Source organism: Mirounga angustirostris, unplaced genomic scaffold (assembly GCF_029215605.1).
Source record: "Mirounga angustirostris isolate CCGP_5_RB_7025 unplaced genomic scaffold, mMirAng1.0.hap1 SCAF_10, whole genome shotgun sequence".
In the NCBI taxonomy this organism is placed as follows: Eukaryota; Metazoa; Chordata; class Mammalia; order Carnivora; family Phocidae; genus Mirounga; species Mirounga angustirostris.
In genome coordinates, this window is record NW_026991718.1 from 122,368,464 (window position 1) to 122,391,839 (window position 23,376).

At 51.0% G+C, this 23,376-nt stretch overlaps 1 protein-coding gene across 5 annotated transcripts in view; it reads left to right on the plus strand.

Annotated features, from left to right (window-relative positions):
* Positions 1–23,376, plus strand: part of TOX2 (TOX high mobility group box family member 2) — a 130,644-nt gene that overhangs the window by 13,629 nt on the left and 93,639 nt on the right. Inside the window, exon 1 of one of the 5 annotated variants that reach the window (XM_064573209.1) lies at positions 7,121–7,367. The exons of 3 other annotated variants lie outside the window; for them this stretch is intronic. Coding sequence is in view for 1 of the 2 variants with exons in the window: in XM_064573211.1 (XP_064429281.1) it covers positions 13,442–13,567 (126 nt within the window). In the remaining variant the exon portion in view is untranslated. Of the gene's footprint in view, positions 1–7,120; positions 7,368–13,391; positions 13,568–23,376 lie in introns of those variants that run through there. One more of the 5 variants, XM_064573211.1, reaches the window with a different exon arrangement.

Sequence of the window (23,376 nt, forward strand, 5' to 3'; positions counted from 1 at the left end):
CCCCGGGCCTGCAATTGTTAATAAATCTGAATTCCCATTGTAACAACATGCCACCCTCACCTGCGGCTGAGCCCAAGAAAGAAAGTTGAAGTGGATTTGAATCAATGTTTGGCTTCTGGGGTGAGGGCTGGCAGACCTCAGCCCCCTGTTTTGTCCACCTCCCGTCTCCCTGCCAGTGGTGACCTTGCTGTTTTCAGGAGGGAGGTGTCACTCCCAGTTGCCTATGTTGGGGTATCTGGGGCACAGTCGGTCTGGCCTTCAGAGATAACAAAATCTCTAGCTCGTGGGAACATTTCTGTTGAGCAAGCAGGAATTTTCTGGTGACTTCTCTCCTGGAGTTATTACCCCTTTCTTTTTATTAAACTGTAAATTATGAAGATTATGTTACCTGCCAAAAAGTATAGGAGGCGGGGGCTGGGTGGGGGGAGATCCCCTGCCACTATCCCACTGGGCAGACTCAAGAACAGTGTTGATTTGGGTACTTTTCTTTCTGAAGATTCAGCGCCACAAACTGTTCTGCCCCACCCGGGTCCCCCGGAAACCCCTTACCTGTCTTGTCTTTTCTCTTTTCACGGGGTATAATATGCCTGTTCATTATGTTTATTATTTATGTCCCACCCCCACTGCTAGAATAGCGGCTTCACAAGGGCGGGGGGTCGATGGGAGCACCTCGAGCTGCTCTGCCTCTGGTTTGGGCATTCCCCACCTACCTGGCAAACTCCGACACACGTGTCTTTTAAGTTTCTCCTCACGTGCCCCGGCCTCGGCGAGGCCCTCACTGCTGTCCCCTCCGCTGCTGTCATTGCCCCTCCAGCACCTGGAACACCTCAGGCTCCCTGAGAGCTGGGGTGCTTCCTGTCCCCAGGAGGTAGGACCTTGAAGGCCATGTCCAGGAGCTTGGACTTTATCTCAAGGGCAATGGAAGCATTTTTAGAAGAATCTCGGTGACTGTCTTATGGGGAAAACATTGGAAGGGGGGCAAGAGTGGATGCAGGAAGACGGACGGAGGTGATGATATGGTTTAGGAGAGAATCCATGATGGCTTGCCACACTGTCCAACATGATAGCCACTAGCCACATGCAGCTATTTCAATTTAATATCAAGCCAAATAAAATCAAACTTAATTCCTCAGTCACACTAGCCATATTTCCAGCCCTCTATAGCCACTGGGCTTGCAGATAAAGAACATTCCCACCATTACAGAAAGACCCAGGCTGTTGGCTATGGGCCAAAGTAGAACCCCTGGTTCCAAAGGAATGAGCATTTTTATGGCTCTTGATTCAGGTTGTCATGCCATTTTCCAGGAGGGTCATCCACGTTCCCCGGCAGCATGAGAAAGTGCCCATTTTGTCACACCCTCCTGACGCGGCTTATTGTTTTCTGAAGAACCTCCAGTTGTGTATGTGCCTCTCGTCAAATCTGCCTTCGCTTAGGGTCTAACATGTGGACCATGAGGTCTTTGTGATCAGGGAATTATATGTATATTAATGCATATTTCAATAAAAAGAGTTATGTTTGCCATTGTGGTACAGTCTGATGCTATTTAAATGCCTTTGGTAATATCTTCAATCAGATGGCAAATAGAGAACAGGAAAGTTAGTAATAAAAAATGAATTAGGACGATTAGCAAAAGGTGAGCCACTTCCCTCCTCAGGCAACAGGCAGCGTTGACCGAGCTTTGCAGGGTGCTCCTGTCCAAACACACGTCTGGATTATCGCAGCCTCCAGGGCCGGCCCTGGGGTCCGTTCAGCACATAGGACTTGGTTATTGCCTTTAGTTTTGCAAAGGTCATGGACATCCCCTTAGAGGGACTTTGAGGGGCTCACACCAGGATGAGGGGCTCATACCCTGGGATGGGTGGAGTGGGGCCTCTGAAGAGGGGTTTCTGACCCAGGGCAGGCCAGCAATTTCTTCTTCCAAGGCAGAGACATCTGCATCCTATCCCCTGCCCTAGATCCCCCAGGGCCCTGGAGAATCCTAACCACCCCTCTTTCTAGCATCTTCTCCAGGGGTGCCCTTGGGGAACCTTTCCTAGCTGTCTGGTGTTGGGGGGGTCTCCTCCTCAAGAAGGGGTAGAGGCAAAGGCTTTAATTGATTAATGCAGACGCTGGACTAGTTCCAAAGTGAAACAGAATTCTGCTGACCGAGTAAGATGTGTGGGGTTGGAGCTCAAGCCCGAAGGACATGGAACTTGCACTCACCAGAGCATGGGCCATGGAGATGACACACTGGTGGTCAGGGTGCTTATGTCCACACTACCTGGCTCACCTCCGCCGTCAGTAATCAGGGTTGGATAACGCCCACATTAGTTGTATGATTGCTGCAACAGATGGGCACGTTTTGTTACTACCATGCTCGCTGGATGGTCCCCACAATTGGCCGGTGACAACCGACCTTAAGCCAGAGCTCAAACTTTAACGTGCATGCAAATCACACCGGGCCTTGTTAAAATGCAGATTCTGATTCAGGAGACCTGGAGTGGGGCCAGAGAGTTTGCAGGTCTAATAAGGTCCGGGAGATGCTGGGCTGCCAGTCAGTGGACCACAGATTTGAGAACCAAGGCCTTTGTGTCAGGCTGAGCTCCCTAGAAGCAGAGCCTGAAAAAAGGATGCTCATGAAAAAGTGCTCTCCTGAGAAGGGGCATGGGGGCCCCAGGACAGGGCTGGGGGAGGAGGTGAGCAAGGAGGTGGTCTCAGCTGGAGAACCTGCTTCAGCCTGATCCCACGGGGAGTCCTGGAGTAAGAGCAGTACTCCAGAGCTGGTCCCATCTTGAGGCCAGGGCTGGGGGTGGCCTTTTCACACCCTTGTCAGTCGGTCCCTGGCCATAGCTTCCTCAGGGAGTGTTGGGGGAGAGGTGTCATGCTTCCTGTGCTTTTCTCCCATCAGCCAAGGGCATTTCTGCAGAGGAGGGGGCATTAGCACCCCCAGCCACTGGGGGATGGATGCACAGTCTGCAAAGAGGGGTCTGGGTGGGACCCCGTCAGCATCCACACACTGTATCCTTGTCTGAGAATAGCCTTGAGAGTGCAGAAGGGGACGCAGGACTGTTGACTCTTGTTTGAACTCTGCTGTGTGACCTTGGGTAAGCCATTTCTGCTCTCTGGGCACTGTTTGTGCCGCAGCCTCCCACGGTTTTGGTCATGATTGGTCCTTTGTCCTTGTCCTTAGGTTGTGATGGAGCCTGCATATAGGGATGGGTGGATAGGTGGGGGTCTGCACAGGTAAGACAACTCTTACTTCAGAGCCTAAGGAGGGGGAGGAGAGAGGGAGCAGAGAGAAGAGGAGGGAGAAAGGGAGAGGGAGAGTGGGGGGGTGGAGAGAGAGAGAGAGGGAGAGAGAGAGGGAAAGGGGGAGAGGGAGGGAGAGAAAATCCCTGAGACCTGCAGTGTTCAGGGAGGGCTTCCTGGCAGACAAAGGCATTTAGGCAGGACCTCAAAGGAGAGTAGGATGGGTACATATAGGGGAGGGGAGAACAGAAGAGCCATTAATTTCGTGTCTATATGGGATAGGTGTTCTGCTTATGTTATTTATTTAATCTTCACAACCACCCTTGGAGTAGAAGCTGATCCTTCTGTGCAGATAAACTGAGGCGCCGGAAGTCAGGTGACTGGGCCATGGTCACACTGGACTGGAACCCAAACCTGTTTGCTAGGACTCCCATTCTCGAACTCCATGACCTCATCCAGCAGGGGAGTGTGTGGCCAAGGCCAAGGGGATGGGTGGCGTGGGGAATTGGGGCACAGCTGTCTGGATGGGTACAGGCTAGTGTGGAAGAGGAGGCAAAGCCTGCAGCTGGGGAAGGGCACTGAGTGCCAGGCCCTGGAGTTTGGATCCTCTAGTGGGAAGCCCCAGAGGGCTTTGGGGCAGGGGAGTAATCCAGTGTTTCATCTCTCTGCTCCAGGGCCCTTCCCGCCCCCACACTGGGCCCTCTTCCCCACATGTCTGTCTTCCCTGATCAAATTCTTCTTCAGTGTGTGTGTGTGTGTGTTTCTGTGTGTGTGTGTGCGTGTGTGTGTGCGTGCACGCATGCATGCTAGGCTGGGGGGCTGGAGTCCATCCTGGACCCTTTCTATAGACCACATTCTTGGCATTTTGGATCCTTGGGGCAGAGGGGCTTCCACTTTTGCTGTAGGTGCTTTGTGGGACAGAGGCCCTGGAATCACACTGCTGTCCAGCAATCTCAGTATAGGTAAGAGCTGGTTACCTTGCCCCCGTGCTGAGCCCACCTCGCTGCCTCCCTCCTTCCTGCATGCGGGGGCCTTGGAGGTGAAGGGAGGAAAGGCCACAGACAGTTATCCTAGATGAAGCCGGATGGGGGCTTGGGTGTGTCAAGACTTTGAGGCTGAGGATTCAGGTCTGAATCATCTTCTTCACTCTCTTATCCGTGGCCTGAGTTTTCTCCCCCATCAAAGCTGGCAACATCCAGGTCTTTCTCATTCTTCAAGTAAACCTCTCCCCCCCCCTTTCTCTCTCTCTCTCGATGTTATGTAAGCTACAGTCACAACTTGGCACCTGGCACAAGATGCTGATATCAAACTTGGAAACCGTTACTGCCAAGTGGGGGTGGCGGGGCTAAGATGGTGATGTGAGAGGTCCCGCTAGGGAGGGGTGGCCACGGAGGAGGAGCTGCTGTTTATTGAATACGTATGATGTGCCACGTGTCTTATGTACACTGTTTTCTTCAACCCTCACAATAGTCCTGCAAGTTACATATTATTATTACCATGTCACAGACACCTGACACCTGGTCAGGTTACACCAGAAGCTCAGAGAGGTTGAGAAACTTGTCTAAGGTCACACAGCGTGCAGGTAGCAGAGTGGATCAGGAACCAGAATCTGTCCAGCTCCAAAGTCATGATCTTTATTCTGCAGCAGTTTTCTTCCCACGTGCAGAGGGTCTCTAGCTTCCTTTGGGTTGGGGGAGGCCTTTCACGCATGTTCCCCGTTTAGACTCAAACCATCCCAACCTAGAAGACTTGGTATAGGATGTGTTACTCCCACTGCAGACAGAGGTGAGTGCCTGTCTTGTCCAGGCGGAAGCCAGAGTCATAGGCCAGTAGGGTTCAAACCCAGGGACCTGGATCTCACCCTCCAGTGGCTTCCCACCTCCCAAGAGGCTTGTATTGTTCTCAACTTGAGGTTGTATAGACCAGACGCTTGTTCTTTGGCGGTGAGCGTACCATGGCCAGTGTTCTTCTGTTAGCTCCTGTTAGTTGCTGCGTTAACAAGCCACCCAAAATGAGTTGTTTAAAGCAACCACCATTTTATTTAGCTCACAATCTGTGGGTTGGCTGGAGGCCTGTCTGGGCTGGGCTGGCTGGTCTCTGCAGGTGCCATCACTTGGCTGGTTCCCTGACAGCTGGGTGGTGTAGGATGGCCTCACTCACCTGGGTGGCACTTGGCAGGCTGCTGGCTGGGGGCTGGCCGACTGTTGGCTCGGCTTTCCCCCAAACCTCTTCCTCTAGCAGCTAGCTCCGGCTCCTTCACTTAGTGTTCTGGGGCTCCTGGCGCAGCAAGGGCCAGATGCTCTAGTGCACGCATGCTTTTCAGGCTTTTCCTTGTGGCCCATCTGTTGCTGTCTCAGTGACCAAGTAAAGTCACATGGCTAAGCCCGGCTTCAAGGAGGGAAGAAAAAGACTCCATCTCTTGATAAGAGGAGCAGTGACATCACTGTGCAGGGGGCACGCAGGTAGAAACGGGGGGACCTGTGGTCCTCTTTGTAATCTACCATGGCTGACAGGAAACACTTATGGAGCCCCTGCTGTGTGCTAGGCACTGTGGTGGGAATTCCAGGGTGAACAAGAGACATATAATGACATAATGAAACACAAAATGTGAGCACACCAGGGCTGGTTAGAAGAGCTGCACAGGTGCTATGAGGCCAGTTAATGGAGGGTCAGAGGGAACTTCAGGAGTTGTGGGAAGACAGGTTGCTACGTGGGGCGAGGGAGGCATTCTAGATAGAACAGCATGTGCAAAGGCCTGTGGAAGGAGAGACTTGGCACATTTGAGCGCCCGTTGAAGTGTCAGTTCCCTTTAAGTGTCAGCGTGCTTGGTCTGAGAAAGGAATTTTGGTTCATAGATGTCCCCTGAGCAGTCCCCATGTGACCTAGTCTTAGGAGGGAGGTGGGGAGAGACCTTTCCATGGGCAGCTTATACACAGGGTGGCTGGGCGTGGTGGTCTTTGGGGCAAGGGAGAGATTGATGCTCACGTGGGCACCCAGGAAATCCTTGTGGAAGAGGAGGGATTTGAGTACTGGAAAGGGGGAGGAGGCAGTGAGGGAGAGGTCAGATATATAGAATTCAGGGGCGGGTCTGGGGTGCTGGGTTGAGTAGGGGGTTTGGATTTAGTTCTGTTGGCCACTGATCTTTGAATCATGAACTGGGAATGTTGTCAGATCTGGTGTGGGGACCCGAGTTTCCAGCCCCCTGGGGGAACTGCCTACTTACTCCCATGAGCTGCCTCTGATGTCCCTGAGCCTTCAGCAGGTTCCCTCAAGGCATCTCAGGGGGTGCCGTTTTAGAAAAGGCCTGAGGTCTCTGGGAGCCAGAATAATGATCATAAATGAGCCAGCACAGAATTGGAAAAATAGGACAAGTCAGGCAAATTCGAGTTTGAATTCCTGCTCCTTGTGGCATTGCCATGAAACTCTGGGCAGGTGCCGCTAGCCTCAGGCCTTGGTTCTCTCATCTGAAAATGGGGCCTGGTCCCCGTCCACCCTAGGTCGGGTGGGGAGGGGCCTGTGGGGCTGAGTTAATCTGAGTGCCTCTCTTCTGGGCATGCGGGCTCCTGCCTGTGTGCACCCAGGACAGTGCAGGGACCTCAGTGACTGCAGGTCGGAGTAGAGCAAACACTCCTCTTTACCAGGACCCAGAATAAACAGAAACCATGGTAACCAGGATGCATCACATGGGTCGGCAGCCCATCCTGCGGCTGATGGACTGGAAATGTTGCAGATGCCCCTCCAGCGGTGGGACAAGCCGTGGGGACTCCCCTAGCCCTCCCTCCTTGCCTGAGGTAGGACTGAGCAGTTCTAGCAAAGTCAGTCCTGACTTTGGGTTTCTATTCAACCTCACATTTCATTATTTAATTTTATTTTTCAGTCTTGTCCCAGAAAGCATGTCCTGAATGAGATAAGTTGGAGCAAACCTCCCTGCTCTTTCCTTCCTCCTGTCATCTCCTGATCGATGCCCTGGAGGGAGTTGCCAGGATGATGCTGGAGGCAGACACTGGAACAGCACCGCGTCTCCTCTGGGAGGGAGGGCACAGGGCCGGTGGGCTCTGCGTCTCCAGAGACATCCAGCAAGGTGGCATCAACACCCCACTTTGCAGAGAGGCTCACCCTTCCCTGGGGTTCACAGCTAGTAAGTGGCAGAGCTGGGATTTGAACCTGGGTCTTCATGCTTCAGAATTCATTTCCATACTGCCTTTGGCTGAACTGGGGGTCAGACAGCAGTGTGGCTAGGAAGAGTGTGTTTGTCAGCTTGCCGTGTGGGGCTGGCTGGCTTGCAACACCTGTCCCACCACACAGGGGTCCAGGGTGGTCGTGGTAGAGGGCCAGCGGAGGTGGCCTTGGAGACCCCGAAGGTTTCTGCCCAGCAGCCTCCTTGTGTACCTCTGGCCGGAGTGGTCTTGCATCCTTGCTTCTAGAAGCATGGCTTTGCCTTGCCTGGACATTGAGAGTGGGGCTTCCGAGAGCCCCTGGCTTCTCCATCTACAGCTGTAGCCATCCAGACCTGATAGTCAAAGTCCAGGCTTGGGGGAACACCATGTCTCTGGACAGAGCATGTTAGTGTTACCTCATGTTGAGAAGGGAGTGTGGGTGTAGCAGGACCTGTTACCTGCTGTTGTGTTTGGCAGGAAGTGAATGTGCAGAACCTGCTTTTGGTTGAGGAGGGGAAGAAGAAGCTGGGGTCAGACAGTAGTAGGAAGAGCACTGCTGGGCCTGCTGTGGGACCTTGGGACACCGCCTAACCTCTCAGAGCCTCACTTTTGGTGGTTGCTAATTTATTTTTGGCTATTCGGTGATAAGAACACATATGAAGACATAGAAGTATATGTAATACACTGCAAAATTAGAGCCGATGAAAACATAAAATAGAACGAATTCTAGGTGAAAAATGAAAGCAGATATGTTGGCCCTGGGCTCTGCACTTATTGAAGCTGGCTCTGGGCTTCCTGGCAGATGAGTGAAAAGGGAAATAGGTTTACTCCAGGGTTTCTTTGACTAGGGAGAAGAGGCTTGGCAGCGCCTCACGAGAAGGGCAGCCTTAACTGGCCTTTGGAACTGAAAACAATCCCTCTCACCAGCCTCATGGAAGGTCTCAGACCTCAGTTTCCCCAAATAGAAAACAAGGGGACATGCCCTTGCTGTTCCGGCTGATGGTGGGGATTGCATGGGTACGAAGTACCTGGTGCGTGCCCGGCCAGTAGTGGGCGCTCAGAGGGCACAGTCCTCACCCCTCTGCTCCTGCCAGTTTCTGGACAAAGGTGCGGTCCGCACAAAGTCAGGCCAGACAGGCATGGCAGCGCCTGGGAGTAGGGCTGTGCTGGTGGAACCCGGTCAGGGGGAGTCGTGTGTGGGGGAGGCTGGCACATGGTGTTGTGCCGAAGCCCCACAAAAGCGCACCTGCGCGCCGTGGGAGACTGTGTGAGGGCCATTTGGTGAGACTCCGCGCAGTCAGACGTGAGTTCGAATGCTGGCAGGGCTGTGGGAAGGTGGGGGGAGCAGGAAGCACCTACAGAGGAGGAAGGGAGGCAGGGCGAGGAGGCGCGTGGGGTTGAGCAGCCACACCGTCCCAGTGGGTGCAAGGACCCAGCCAGGCCCCTCCATGGCGCAGAGCGGCTTTAATCACTTCCCTTGGGCAAGATTTATTTCACAGCAGCTCAGAGCTTCTCAGCACTTACAGGTACTGACGGGGGCATCACAATATTGTGAAATGAAGCAGGGAGCTGACTTCATTACAGCTTACCTGGCACGGAAGCCCCCGCCTTAGTTAGCAGCGATGGTTGGATGTGACAGAGCTAAAACTGAACTCGGCAATTACACTCCAGAGAGGTTCTCAGCCCTGTAAAAGGAAGTTCCATGGAAATCAACCCTGGTAATCACAGGGTTTACAATTAGTCAGTTACTGTTAAGGTTGCCCTGTCAGCATGTCCTTCAGGGCGAAGCAGGGGAAGGGGATGGAAAGGGTTTGACTGTCTTGGGTTACGTGTGTTCGCCTGCATCGGCCTTTTTTTTTTTTCTTCATTTGTTCCAGGACAAAAGTTTGAGAGACCCTGTGTTCATGTCCTGATGCAGGGTGGCCATTTGATGATGGGTCATTTTAAAGTCCTTTTTTTCTTTTTTATTTGCATGAGCTTGCACCTCTTTCTCATTTTTGGGTTTTCGCCCGACTGGTGAGGGTGTTTTCCCAAACAGCTTCATGCCTGTCCTTGGGATATTGTACGTGAAGAGCTCGGCGTTTTGTTGACGCCTTGTCCCAGAGGAAAGAGTGATGTGATAACATTGAAGGTTTCTAAGCACCTTCATGGCATTATTTTTATTAAGCCATGACTAGACTATTTCAACAACCTCAGAATATTGTCCCCATTTTGCAGATAAAGGCATGAGGAGCTGGTGTGCGTTTGGCTGCTGGTGCAGAGAGAGTCAGATGGAAAGAAAGAGCTTGTACAGATTCATTCCTAAGTCGGCCTGGGGTGTGTGCACTGACCTTCTTGAATGGGAAGATGGAAACCCAAGTCAGCTCATTGCTTTGAGCCCCAGTCGATTCACCTGCAAAATGGGTCCTTGTGCTCGGCAGTGTGTAAGGAGTAAGTGAGATAATCCAGACACAGCAGAAGCTCAGGATGGGGCGCTGTGGTTACTAACAGTGATATTTACTCTACGCTCACTTTGTGCCAGGCGTGGGACCGGACCCTTTCCATGAGTGATGGCGGCTTGGCATAAGGACCCCGCAAGGCAGTCTTAAGTAAACATAGGCTCAGAGAGGGTATAACTTTGTGCAGATCTTCTGAGTGAGTAAGGGGTAGTGCCAGGATTCAGACCCAGGCAGTCTGGGCCCCGGAGCCCGGTCCTCGTCCCTGGGAACAGTTGAATGTCAAGAAAACAAGGCAGCCTGGATGAGCTGCCTCTGTGGCCGAGAGGAGAGAAGCATTCAAACGGAAATATCTTTTCCAAAAGGCTTCGGCTCTTCACATGAAGCTGAGTCATCTCTCTTTGTTTTGAACCATAACCATCAAGCTGCCTCAAAATGCCCCAAATAAAAGAAAAAAAAAAACGAAACTAAAAAAATGCTGAGTTCCGTCAAGGTGCAGCGGTCCCTCCCTGGCTCTACCCCAGAAGGAGTTGACTGAGGAGAGGGTCTGTAGAGTTGGGACCCCCTCCACCCTGCACTGGGTACCAGGGCTTGATCTCATGACCAAGATCAATGTTTAATGGGGCAGGCACTCTCAGGGTGAGTGAGTCAAGGTCGGGAAGCTGTTCTGTGACCACACACACCGGGGGACAGCATCGTCACACCCCAGAATTCCTCTTTCTAGCTCATGAGTGGCAGAATCAAGTCCAGAATCTTCTGGACCCAGGCTCAGCTCTCAGATCCCCTTTCCCGCCCATGGTGGAGTTCAGTGTTTGATGGAGAATGCAGGGACTTTCTGCACCTGCCCGGTGTTGCCCCACCTCTGCCTCTCAACATGCTTCCTCCCTTCTGTATACCCAGCACTACCCCTCCTTCCATCCCCAGCTCAGATGACACCTTTTCTGGGAAGTCCCCCCTCAGCTGATGACCCTGCAGCCCTTAGCCATGAGCACTGTCCCCCTTATGTACTAATTTCTCACCTACATATTTGAGCTGAGCTGTCTTTGAGGACGAGGACAGTGTCCTGATCACACACAGCCCTTCTGTCTGGAACCCTGCCCTGCATAGAGTAAGGACGAGGCACAGGGAACAGAGAATGCTGTTGAGTGAATGAATTAATAAATGATAATTGAAGGCTTTTAGCTTCACACTTTCTCTGTAACAATCACTTATACCTTTTGCTTATTGGAGTCTCTGGTTTCCAGTTAGAAAGTTCAGCATCCAACAAGCAATATGGGCTTCTTTCCATATCAGAGAATGCATATCATTTGTCATGGCTGCATAGTATTCCATTGTACAGAGAGTTGTGATTTATTTAACCAATTCCCTATCAAGGGACTTTATTGTTTTTTCAAACAGCAACAGCATGACATTTAAAGATTTTTATTTATTTATTTGAGAGAGAGAGAGAGAAAGTGAGAAGAGGGGCAGAGGAGGAGGGAGAGGGACAAGCCTACTCCGCACTGAGCATGGAACCTGACATGGGTCTTGACCTCATGACCAAGATCCTGACCTGAGCTGAAACCAAGAGTCGGATGCTCACTTGACTGAGCAACCCAGGCACCCCTCAATGGATTTTATTCTTGTTTCCATTTTCTTGTAAATAATGTTGCAATGAAGAAATAAATGTCTGTGTGCAAATAAATTTGGGCCTAGAAAGTCGTTTCCCATCTTAAGCCTATAGAAGCATTCATGGATGGGCTTTTCTAGCACCTTCCCAGCTTAGTGTGTGTGTGTTTTCAGATCTTCAATATGTCTGAAATTTTCATCTTTCTGTCATAGTACAGAATCTGTATTTCCCTTTCTTTCACACCCCTTTCTTTCACACAAGCTCCACGTGCTGGGATCTGGGCCTTGGATCTACAGATTGTGTGTACTTTCTATTTGTTGGGCATCTGCTGTGTGTCAGACCCAGAGATGAGCAAGGCTCTAGAGGGTCCTGGTCATCATGGAGCTCACAGCCTATTAGGGAAGATGAACAATAAACAGAAATGGAAGTCATCGAAACAAATAAGCAGAAACCATTGGCTGGAGGGGTGTGCTATGAAGAGAGTAATCAGTGTGGGTGATTCAAAGGAGCCCTCTCTGGGGAGGAAGGAGATCTCCAAGCAGGATGTGAAGGATGAGAAGTCAGTTGTGTGAAGGTCTGGGCAAGCGTGATCCAGGCAGAGGGAACAGCATGGGAAAGGTGGAGAGGCACGGACGCAAGACTCTTCCTCTCTGGAGCCCTTTCTGATCCCCCACCCCCTCCTCATGCAGAGATCTGGGCATCGGTCTCCTTTGTCACCATTTGTTACCCAGGTCCTTCTTGTCACTTAGTTTATTATTGGTATAAATGTTCAATAATGGGATGATTCCCAGAACTCCTCTCACTGAGTCCTGGATGTCTTCAGCTCTGTGAGCCTTCCTCAGCAGTCTCTGGTATTTCTGAAATGTCCAAAAATTAAAATTGGTTTAGCAGTGCCCAGCATGGTACATGGCACTTAATAGGTACTGCCATCCCGATTTACAGATGAAGAAACTAAGGTTCAGGGAGGCTAACCATTCCAGCAGGCACAGCTAGGATTTGGACCCAGTTCTGTCTTATTCCAGAGTCCACATTCTTCATGGAGCCCTAAGTTAACTGCACCTGTGTGAAAGCTAACGCGCCTGCAGGGGGATCCATAGTGCCTCCAGCCAGCCCTGTCCCAACCTGATCCAGCCTTGGGGTGGGTGGCCTTGGCCCTTGGTCTGCTGGTGTCAGAGGAGTGGGAAGGAACCAGGGAGGTTCTTCTGTTTTTGTTTTAAATTACAAATGTCATACATGCTTGTGGAAGAGAAAAAAAAAAAAAGAAGAAAAACAAACAAGACAAAAAAGAGAAAAGTGGCAAATGAAAATACCCCCTTCTCCTACTCCGCAGGGTGACCACTGTTCACAGTTTGGCATCTTTGACAGTGCATATCCAAACACACACACACACACACAGTTATTGTTTTTATAAAAATGGGGATCATGTCCTTGACTTTTTCTCCCAACCAGTCCCCAGTCAGCACCTGCAGACCTTCCTCATTCCATCATATTACACAGAATGGATATATTTTAATCCATTCACCCCGACCCTGGTTTTAGACATTGAGTGTGCCCCTCATTCTTGTCTGTAACGAGCAACATCTGTGGGCATGCACTGTGCACACCAGAACAGGGATGTCTGCAGGACGGATGCTCAGAAGTCTGATTGCCAAATGAAATGGCATGCAACTCTCACATGTTGACAGGTGCTGCCAGCCTGCCTTCCAGAAGCCTTTCCAGCTCAATACCTGCTCCCGAGGCAGTGTGCCTGAGTGGGGAAGGCTGCCTCCCCTTCCGCTCCCTGAGACCTGGTGTGGAGACCGATGCCAGGAGCTCTGAACACTCAGGCCCAGATTGGGATGGGAGATAGATTTTGATAAAAGAGGTTAAATAACAGGTTTTTCCATTTCACCTTATAGGAATGGGATGGGGGGCGGGGGTGCCGGGCCTCCAGCCAATAGAGGACCAAGACTTGTCAGGAGGGCTTATAAAGCTTGCTATTTCTGGCATTTTTTCTCTTTCTGTGCTGATTATGCAGCAGAATCGCACAGAGGCTGTCGCGGGCGCGTTCTCTCGCTGCCAGGGCTTCTGTGGAATGAGACTCGGGCTCCTTCTACTTGCAAGACGCTGGTGCATTGCAGGTGTGTTTCAGCAGAAGGTAAGCAGCGGGTGGTACCTCCACCTCCTGCGGTGGAGGTGGTCAGGCCGTCGCTGCGGGACGAAGACAGAGGGTGCCTCATGGGGGCGGGGGGCAGGCCGGGACCTGGACTGGTGCTTGTCACCTTGTGGAATGAAAATGCTCTGGAGGGTCCAGGAGACCAGCAGTTGGCAGCCCCTTCTTGAAAAGGAATTCTGAAAGTGGCTGGGATTGGACCCTGGAGGGGCAGGTCTTGGCACCCTGAGCATCATAGGTACCCAGCGTGCTCCAGAAGCATTTGTTCATTCATTCATTCATTTATCCATTCAGCACCCCCTGCAATGGGCCTGGCCAGGTGTGGGTGGGGGTCTGGCCAACTCAGACCAGAAACAAGGATGGGGCTAGCACATGATATGGTAGGAGCCCAGAAGATACCTAGGGTGAGGACTGGGGAGGGTTTTTCAAGGCAGGAGGCATGAGGAGTAGCTGGGGCTGTTACTAGAAACAAAGTTTGAGCTGCCTCCTTCCACTGGATTTTGGAGTTTGTGGAATCAATAAAACTTCCTCCCCAAATTTGCAAGTACAACCTTTTCCTTTTGTCCATTAAGAATATGGAAAAATAACCAGTTGGGATCGCCAGTTGCCATCCTGTTGGAAAAGCAAGGACAGCCAAAGATGAGGGAGAACATTGTCACAGACTTAAGGGCAAACACATACACACATAACAGGTGACAGATTCTGAATGCAGAAACCTAACACTGATGGCATTTTCTAGCTGTCACTGGGGAGATAGTCTTTGTGGAGGGAGTTGGCTGAGTTGGGGGTGGGGCTGGTTGCAGGTGACAGGGCTGCACCCCGCTGAGCAGGAGGCCTGACCTCTCCTGGTGCTGTGATTCATCACGGTCATTGTTGAAAAACTGGCTTTGTGCACGTGTGTCCCAGAAACGGAAACCGCCCTCAAATGCCTGCTTTCCCTTGCTTGGAATGTCCCAGGTGAACTGAGAGAGACCAAGAAACAGACGCTTCTGTGCCCCCTGCATGATCTCCGATTCCTGCCTGCTGGATCAAAGGCAAGAGGTCACAGGCCCTCAGTCTACTGGGGAAGGCTTTGGAGACAGCCAGCCACTGAGGAAATGGCCGTGGCGTGCCTCCCATGCCAGAGTCTGGGTTAGGTGCTGATTTCAGACCTCAGCTCTGCCACAAATACCATCTGTGACACAGGGCAAGTTTCTTGAGTTTGCAAGTCTCAGTTTCCTTATCCGTAAAATGGGGACACTGATACTTCCTTCCCTGTATTGTGATGATGGTGTATGTGCATGCACACACACACTGCCTAGTACTTTGCCTTGTATATGGTAGGACCTCCATAAATGTTGAGTGACTGAATGAACAAATGCTCCAAACCCTTAGCTCTGCTCCGGAGAACTTCATGGCTAACACTGTGTGTGTATGTGTGTGTGTGTGTGTGTGCACAGACGTGCTCATATGGGCATAGGACCTGAGGAACTCTCCCCTTTGTGCTTACAGCTAGAGACTCTGTGTTCTGGTTCCCTTCTTAGGGAGCTTGGATTCAGAGCCACATTCTGCTGCATAGCCCTGTCTGGGACCAATTTCTCTATGTCTCTGGTTACTTTCACGGGCTCTTGACTGGGAGAGGAGTTAATTACAGGGACTTACTGGCTGTCTTGAAACAGAACCGACTCTTATTTTTAACGCTTCCTGAACAGCTTTCTGAATACTAGCCTTGTATTGGTGGGGTCTCGCACAATAGCCAGCCAGTAGGCGAGTGCTAGCTGAGAGCCCAGGGTCGGAGAAAGGCTTTGGAAGGGCGGTGGGAGTGGTCTTAGAAGGGAGGGTGTGGCTGGCGTATTACCACCCCTGAATAGCCCCCTGGACTTGGAAAACAGGAGCTGAACCCAGGTTTAAGACTTGACTTTGAGTCCTGGCTCTGCTTTGTGTTTGCTGTGTGGTTTCCAGCAGGTCACTTTACCTGTCTGAGCCAGTTTCCTTACCTATAAAATGGCAGATTATTAGAATTAAATGGGGCTAGATATATAAAACACTGTGTTGGTGCTCAGTGAATAAAAACACTCTCCCCTCTTGGGGAAGGACCCTGGGAGCCTTTGACAGGGGCCCAGGGTATCTGCTGGCTCATGGAGTCTGACACACAGCAGACACCTAATGAATATTTATGGAGAAGATGAAGGTGCCCAGGGAGTGGGAAGCCAGAGATACATGTTTATATTCTTCTATGTAATTGTTTTGCGATCCTGGGTGAGTTTCTTTGCCTTCTCTTGGTCTCTGATTCCCTTAGAAAAATAGTTCAGGCTGATCCTCCCAACTCCTACTCTTCTATTCCATGTTGGAAATCAGGGCTGTGTGTGTATCCTCCAGTGGAGGATGAGCTTCATGTTTGAAATTAATTTCCTTTCTGTGATTAGTGGCACCCATGATGACTCTCTCCCTCCTGCTGCCTCCTGCATGCGCAAACCAGTAATTAACGAAATTGGGAGCAGAGGCAGGGATGCGAGGTTTCCCGAGGAGGCAGCTCGAGCATACCTGGGGCTCCCTCTGTGGCACCCGCTGTGATTGCCTCAGGGAGCCCGAGGGCTGTCCGGGATCACCATCTCTGTCCAGCCAGGGGGCCTGGCAAGTGTTCACGTCTGTGGATCACAAATGAAGCCCTGAAATATCGTAGATGGGAAGTGAGTTCTCCAGCTTCTCCCAGACCCTGGGGTGCCATTTTCCAGGGAGGGCGTGGGGGCCCTCTGCTTTGGGTGTCTGTCGAAATGGGCATTGATACAGAAATCAGATGGGCCTAGATTTGCAGGCTTCCCTCTCTTGATTTTTGGCTGGGACTTCAGGCCACGTACTCACTTTCCCTGGGTCTTGCTTGCTGTGTGGAGCAGTTGAGGCCGTGGGAGCAGCCACCTCTTATGAATGGGGGGACGGTATAGAGAAGCCGCTTTGGTTGCACACCCTTACCCCAGAGGGTTCATCTGAAGGAGATGGTGACTCTAAATGGTCCCTGTCTTGATTCATCCGCCCCCACCCCCACACACGCCCATCTTGGTAAACACTGTGCTGTCCACTCCTTGGCTTACATCATCCCCGGCCTTTCTCTCTGCCTCACTCCCGGGTGGCTGCCCCCGCCGGGTACAACTCCACCTCCCCACTTCACAATTGCCTGGCTGATTGTCTGGGTGATACAGGAGCCTCCGCTCAGGCCTTCCTGACTCCACCTTCCTTGTAGAGTTTGCTCTCCTCACACAGCTAGCAGGAACTCTGTGAACCACTCCCCTGTTGAAAGCCTTTTGTTGGATGTTTGCTTGGAACCTGTTGGATCTGTTAGATCTGTTCTGATACCCTTAATGTGGCCACTTGGGGGGCTGGGGCACCTGTCTGATCTCATTTTTTGCCGTCAGCAAGCTAGCTTCTGCCTCCTCCCTCCCAGGCAGAATCATCACTTGCTGGGCAGCTTTCTGAAGCCCCCTCCCCCACTAACCAAGCTGTGGTGCTTCTGGATTTTATACATGCAAACCTTTTTGTCCAGAATGTTTCCTTTACCCCTTGAACTCCTGCTCATTCTTGCAGACAGAGATGTGGCATCATTGCTTTCTGGAGGCCTGCTCTGATTGCTCACTCCTCCCACCCCCCCAGCAGTCTGGGCCAGGGACCCTTCCCTGCATCCACCCCATCATAATCTTCCGCATCAGTGCTGTGATGCTCTGGGGGGACTGACACCGGGTATGATGCACCTTTATCCTCATGCCCTCTGGAAGGACATAGAGCACAGACACCTGCTTGGGACACATTAATTTAGGTGCAAAGGCAAATAACTCCTTGCAGATTAAGGGCCTTCAGACCTTAGAATCCTCAGCCTGTGTTTTGATTTGGCTGTGTTACCCTGGATAAACCATGTAACCTCTCTGATCTTGGAGGGTCATGAGGACGGGCAAGAGGACACGTATAACAGATTTCCTCTTCTTTCCCACCTGCTGGACAGTAAATATCCCCAAAGACACGTGGAACATTTAAATGGCTGAGCAGAGCAAACCCAAAGAGGGACCAGGCCCAGCAGCCCCCAGTACCATGCACAGAGGAGCCCTGCACAGAGCCCCAAACAGGAGCAAAAATAGCCCCCACTGGGGCAACCTGCGTTGCAGAAGCCACAGGAAGAAGCCGCAGGCCGAGCGGATGTCAGCCGCTCTGGGGCCCCACTGAGGCCCCTCGGATGTGTTGAGCTGTTGCAGCCCTCACGCCTGCCCTTACTCGCTCCTCTGACCACAGCCATCAGATAAGGCCGCGGAAAAAGTGATGGCTTCCTCTCTCTGGGGAGGAGTAATATCAGTGCCATCTGTGGGGTACACTCCATCCTCTGTTGCCCCACCTCCGGGCCTTTGCATGGGCTGTCTCCACCTCCCCACCCCCATACTTGCCTGGCTTAGTCTCTTCCCTCCTTCCAGTTTGCCCAACTGTCCCTTTCTCAGGGAGGCCCGCCTTTGACCACCCTGTTTAAACTCGCATACCGTCCATCCTGCTATTCCTGGTTCATCTCACCTGCTCACCTTTTTCTTCTTTCCATAATTCTTAGAACCTTCTCACATACTAAATAAGTGACTTATTTACTCTGTTGAATGTTTGTTTTCTGTCTTCAAGGCAATCCAGCCCAGCAATGAGAAGAGGGTCAGGCTGGATGTGTTTGGATTCTTGTTTTATGTGCACACTCACACGTGTGCTCACACAGATGTCCTCAGCTGCTTTTTGAGCCTCTCCATGTTCAAGACAGGGTTGGTGTGGAGTAGGTGCTCATCAAATGTTCGTAGGAAGGAAGGGGGTACTGACAACAGGGCCAGTGTGAAGGAGGCCTCATGCTTTAGGGAAAGGACCTTGGCGAGTCCTAGGAGTGGTTCAGCTGGCAGCTTGAGAGGGAGCATCTCCAGTGGGAGATGATGAGGAATGGGGCTGGAGAAAGTGGCGAATCAGGTCAAGCAGGACCACAGAACCCAGGGAAAGACGTGGGAGCTCTGAAGGATTTTAATCAGGGGGGTGATTTATGGATGATTTAGGACTGGGTTCTCCTGTTTTGTGATTAGGTGGGAAAATCCAGTCTTTGCTTTAAGTCAGCTATATGCCAGACACCTTTGGCTGTGCTTTTTATGAGGTTTCTCATGAACCCATGATGTAGATGAGAAAACTGAGACTCATGGGAAGGAGCCTCACAGAGTCCATCCTCCCCCTATGACAGCCTGAGTCATCTTTTAAAATGTAAATCAGAGCACGTTACTCCTTTGTAAGAACTACCCAGGGGCTTCCCATTTGGGATAAAATCCAAATCCCTACTATGGCCCCGGGATTTCACCTGCTTAGGCCCCTGCCGACCACTCTGATCTCAACCTTGTCCCTCCCCTGTGCTCTAGCCACATTATTTCTCCCCTGTGGGACATTGACAGCTTTCTTGTGTGGCAGGCTCCTCCTCCTGTAGGGCTCCCCCAGTTTAACCCTAGAGAGAGATCTTTTCAAGTCTTTCCATCTTCTATCTCTATAGTTCCCTTGTTTGCTTCACAGCATTTATCACAATTGTAGCCATGTTTGTGTGTTTGCGTGTTTGTTGCCTGCCTCCCCCAGTGGGCTCTGAGGTCTGTGGGGGCAGGGGCTGTGTCTGCGGAGATGCGGGGAGCTCTGGGCCTGTGTGGCCCGGTTGGCTGCATGCCCCGGACTTGTGTGAGGAGACAAACGTGCCTTCCCCCACCGAGGAGGAACAACTCAATTCCTGCTGCACCTGATCTTGACCCCACTCCCAATGCTGCCCACATTCCCCGTAATGCTAAATGCTCTGCCTGGCATTTCAGCCACCTGGAGAATCCATGAATACACATGGAAAGATGTCAAGTCTGGGCTTGAATCTTAGCTCAGCCACCTAATAGCTGTGAGACCTTGAGCAGTTTCCTTTACCTTTCTGAGCCTCACTTTGCTCATCTGTAAAATGGGCACACAGAGGGATCGTCTCTCAACAAGGGCCTAGCACCTGTGTGCCCCATGCTTGATTCAGCTCTAAACTTCCTTATCTGAAATCCAAAAAGCTCCGCCACCAAATATTGGTCTGTAAATATGCTGCAAACTCATTTGGCCCCAGAACCCCATCTGAACTGACATGAAGCTCTTTGTAATTTTTACTTAACCCACTGTGTGCATAGTCACAGGATTCACTGCAGAAATATGAATGTGTTTTACTGCACGTGTGGCTCCGGACCCCTACTGAAGGTACTCTGTAATTGGTGGGATTATCGATAAGCTTCCTCTTCAGAAATCCAAACAAATTCCGAATTCTGAAATCCCATAAGTTCTGGCTAAGGGGCTTGAATCTGTGTGTGTGAGCTGGCACTGAGGACCCTCTTGGGGCACAGGAGGGTTGGGGGGCCTCTGACAGCTCTCACAGCACCAGAAACCTCTTGTTTCTTCTCGGTTTCTTGGCAGGCAGTGTCTTTTTAGCTGCTTGGGGTTAAGTTGGGTTTTGTTTGCTTGGGGTTAGAGGTTATAGCTTGGGCAGGGTGAACTCAGGTGCTCAAGCATTTCTGGTTTGAATTTAAAAGGGGAAATTTTTTTCTTATGAATCATCAGAAAAAGAAATCAGAAGGAAGTGTGTGACCAAGGAGAGGAAATTAGGGTTTGCAAACTGCGTGAGTCACCCCCTTTCTGACTCCTGGGTGATCCCTTGCTCTTGGCAGTTTTCATTCATCTCTGAGACTCTTGGTTCTGTAGTTTGGGAAACACACTGGGGACTGCCGTGGCTTTTTTCTGGCTCCAACCCTGTTTCCCTTTCTAGTCATCAACATAAATGTCTCTTTTTGAATCACTGCCACACTGGTTTACTTACTATTGCTCCATCAAATGTTTCTTCTCTGCCCAGGCTCTGCTCAGGGTCCTGCTTCCTGGTCCCCACCCCACCGATCATCACAGCAGCTTCTGCCTGGCTTCCTGGACAGGCTTCGGTCTTACCTTTTCCAAACCATTCTCTGTCCTGAAGCCAGAGGCCAGCTTTCTAAAATGCAGCTTCCGTTGCAGGCTTCAGCTGCCTAGTATAGCCCTGAAAGCACCATCATGACAAGGTCCTGTTTGCCTTGCTTTTCAGCTCTCACTGCTTCCCTGCTAGGTGCCTTGGCCCCTTCTCCAGCCCCCCAGCCTTGGTGAGGGTTGTTCCTATGCTTTCTCCCTTCCATCTGGTGCCTTCTCTCATCACCTGGCCAATTATGCTCATCCTGGGCAGATAGAAGCCATCTCCTCTGTGAAGTCTTTTTACATGGCCCGTCTCTAGGCTCCGATGAACTCTGGCTCCCAGTACACTCATCACCCACATTATAATTCCTGGTCCTGTCCCCCTCACTACAGCACAAGCCCAGGAGGACAAAGACTGTATCCCACCCATTGCTGGTACCATCTCTAGCACTCAGCGCAGAAGATCACTTTAAACAAGAGTAGGTGTACTCAAGACAATGGGCAGGTATGGTGAGGGGGTGACTCCTGAGGCAGGAGACAGGGGTCTTGGGTTTTCATCTACCCTGTTCCCGGCTAGCTGTCTGCCTTGGGAGTGGCTGCCATGTTGCTTTCCAGTAGGCTGGAAACTGTTTTCCTTGTCAGCAGTGGTGTGAAATATCCCTTTCATTACAGTAGGTGTGTTTCATGTACATTTCTCCCCTGTCATCGAATCAAGTGTACATTTTCCCTATATATTTGTTTCTTGGTAGATTGCCTCTTGCCTGACTTTCCTGTTTGTGTCCTGTGTCCTTTTGTCTATCAGCATCTTGCTGTCTCTTTAATTTGACTGAAATGTTTCTACATCGTATATATTAACTGTCTCATAGTTGGTGCTGATATTTTCTTAGTCTGATGTCCTTTTCATTTTGGTTTTATTATGCTTCCTTCTACAGAAGATATTAATGCATATATATTTGAATCTGTCAATCTCCCTTCCTCTGTGATTGCTTCAAGGGCTGAGGAAGTTACCCTGCTGCCATGGATCTGATAAACATTCTGTTCTGTTTTCTGATATTTCCCTATAACATGACTTTTTATACTTAACTCTTTAATCTGTTTAGAGTACATTTTGGTGGGTGGCTTGCAGTGGATATCTAGTTCAGTGGTCCTAAATAGGAACAGGATAACCCTGTCATCCCCATTCTGTTTTTTTTTTTTTAAACAATTGGTCTTTGTCTCTTTGTTTCCAAAAGGAGAGACAAAATAGAATAGTTGTTATGAAGGTGAACCTTGGCAGAGTGAAGATTCTGGCTTTGCCACTTTCTAGCTGTGTGAACTTTGAGCAGTTGCTTAAATTGTGCCATGCATTTTCTCCTCTGTAAAGTGGGATAATATCTCCATCATAAGCTCTAGTGAAATACTGTATGTAAAGCATGTCACGTGGTACCCAGCATATCGTTAAGTGCCCTCCTTCACCATATGTTTTCATACAGAGTCGGGTCTAATTCTGCACTTTCTCTTCCATTGCACTGATTTTAAGTTCTTCTTTGACATCACTATCACACTCCTTAGTTGTTGGCCGCACAGAGAGTTTTAGTCTCTGGCCAAACGAGGCACCCCTCCATTACTCTTCTTTTAAGAATATTGCTGCAGGGGCGCCTGGGTGGCTCAGTCGTTAAGCGTCTGCCTTCGGTTCAGGTCATGATCCCAGGGTCCTGGGACTGAGCCCCACATCGGGCTCCCTGCTCTGCGGGAAGCCTGCTTCTCCCTCTCCCACTCCCCCTGCTTGTGTTCCCTCTCTCGCTGTCTCTCTCTCTCTGTCAAATAAAATCTTTAAAAAAAAAGAATATTGCTGCAAACTCTCCCCGTTTTTTTTTTTCAGTGAATGTTTATTCCTCCTGCCCACTCTGCACTGCAGCCCCCCTCAATGGTTTGTAGACAACCCTCCACCACTGTGCACACACACCCCGGGATTTTTTTTTACCCTCTGCTCTCTCTGGTCCCTCTACCTAACAGGTGTGCATCAACTGTCCTCACCTGGCTTATCTCCCCCTAGCGCCTTGTCATCCCCAGTGTCATCAGGTGCTGATGTCTGTATTCCCTCTGGACCCCAAGCTTCCCTGGAGGTCACTTCTGTGTCCAGTCCCCAGCATGTGGCTGTGTACATCGTAGGTACTCAGGTTAGAGATTGGGGAAGATGGGATGGTCGCCGTGACCTTCGGCTTTGATGGCAAGTGGGTTAACCCTGGCTTCTTCTGGAGGCCCAGCAATGTGGTGGTTGTAACCCTCACTGTGCGGTTGCCAATGATTGTGGGTCGTCTCCCAGCCTGGGTCTCAGTTTCCTCCATGCGATAATGCGAAGATCTCCGAGCCCCCCAGTTTCTCTTACCCTGGGTGGCTTTAAAGTGAAGATGAGGTAGAAGAACTCACTGGCCTGTGCTGAGCCTCAGAGTGCAGGCTGTTCTCTCTCTGTGTTCTGGGGAGAAGAGGTCTATTAGGACCAAGGTTCCTCCATTGCACTCCTGGCCACTGTGCTGCAGAGTCCTCAGGGAGAGCCCAGACTTGGGGCATAGGGGTGCAGTTTTCAAGAACAGAGGTGTGGAGGGTGGGAATCCACCTCACGCAGGGAGGTGGCATGCCCCACAACCCCCCCCCCCCGGGTTCCATTCCCGTTTTCCAGGGGAGGAGTCCCAGGATCCCACAGGCAAGGACCTTGCCTTGGCCACAGGGCCACACCGGGCGTGAGCAAGCCCAGGTCTGCGGGCTTCCAGAGCTGCGCTGAGCTTCCAAGTCCAAAGGCTGGTTTTAAGACAGCACTTAAAAATACAGCAGCAGTGTTTACAAATATCATTTCC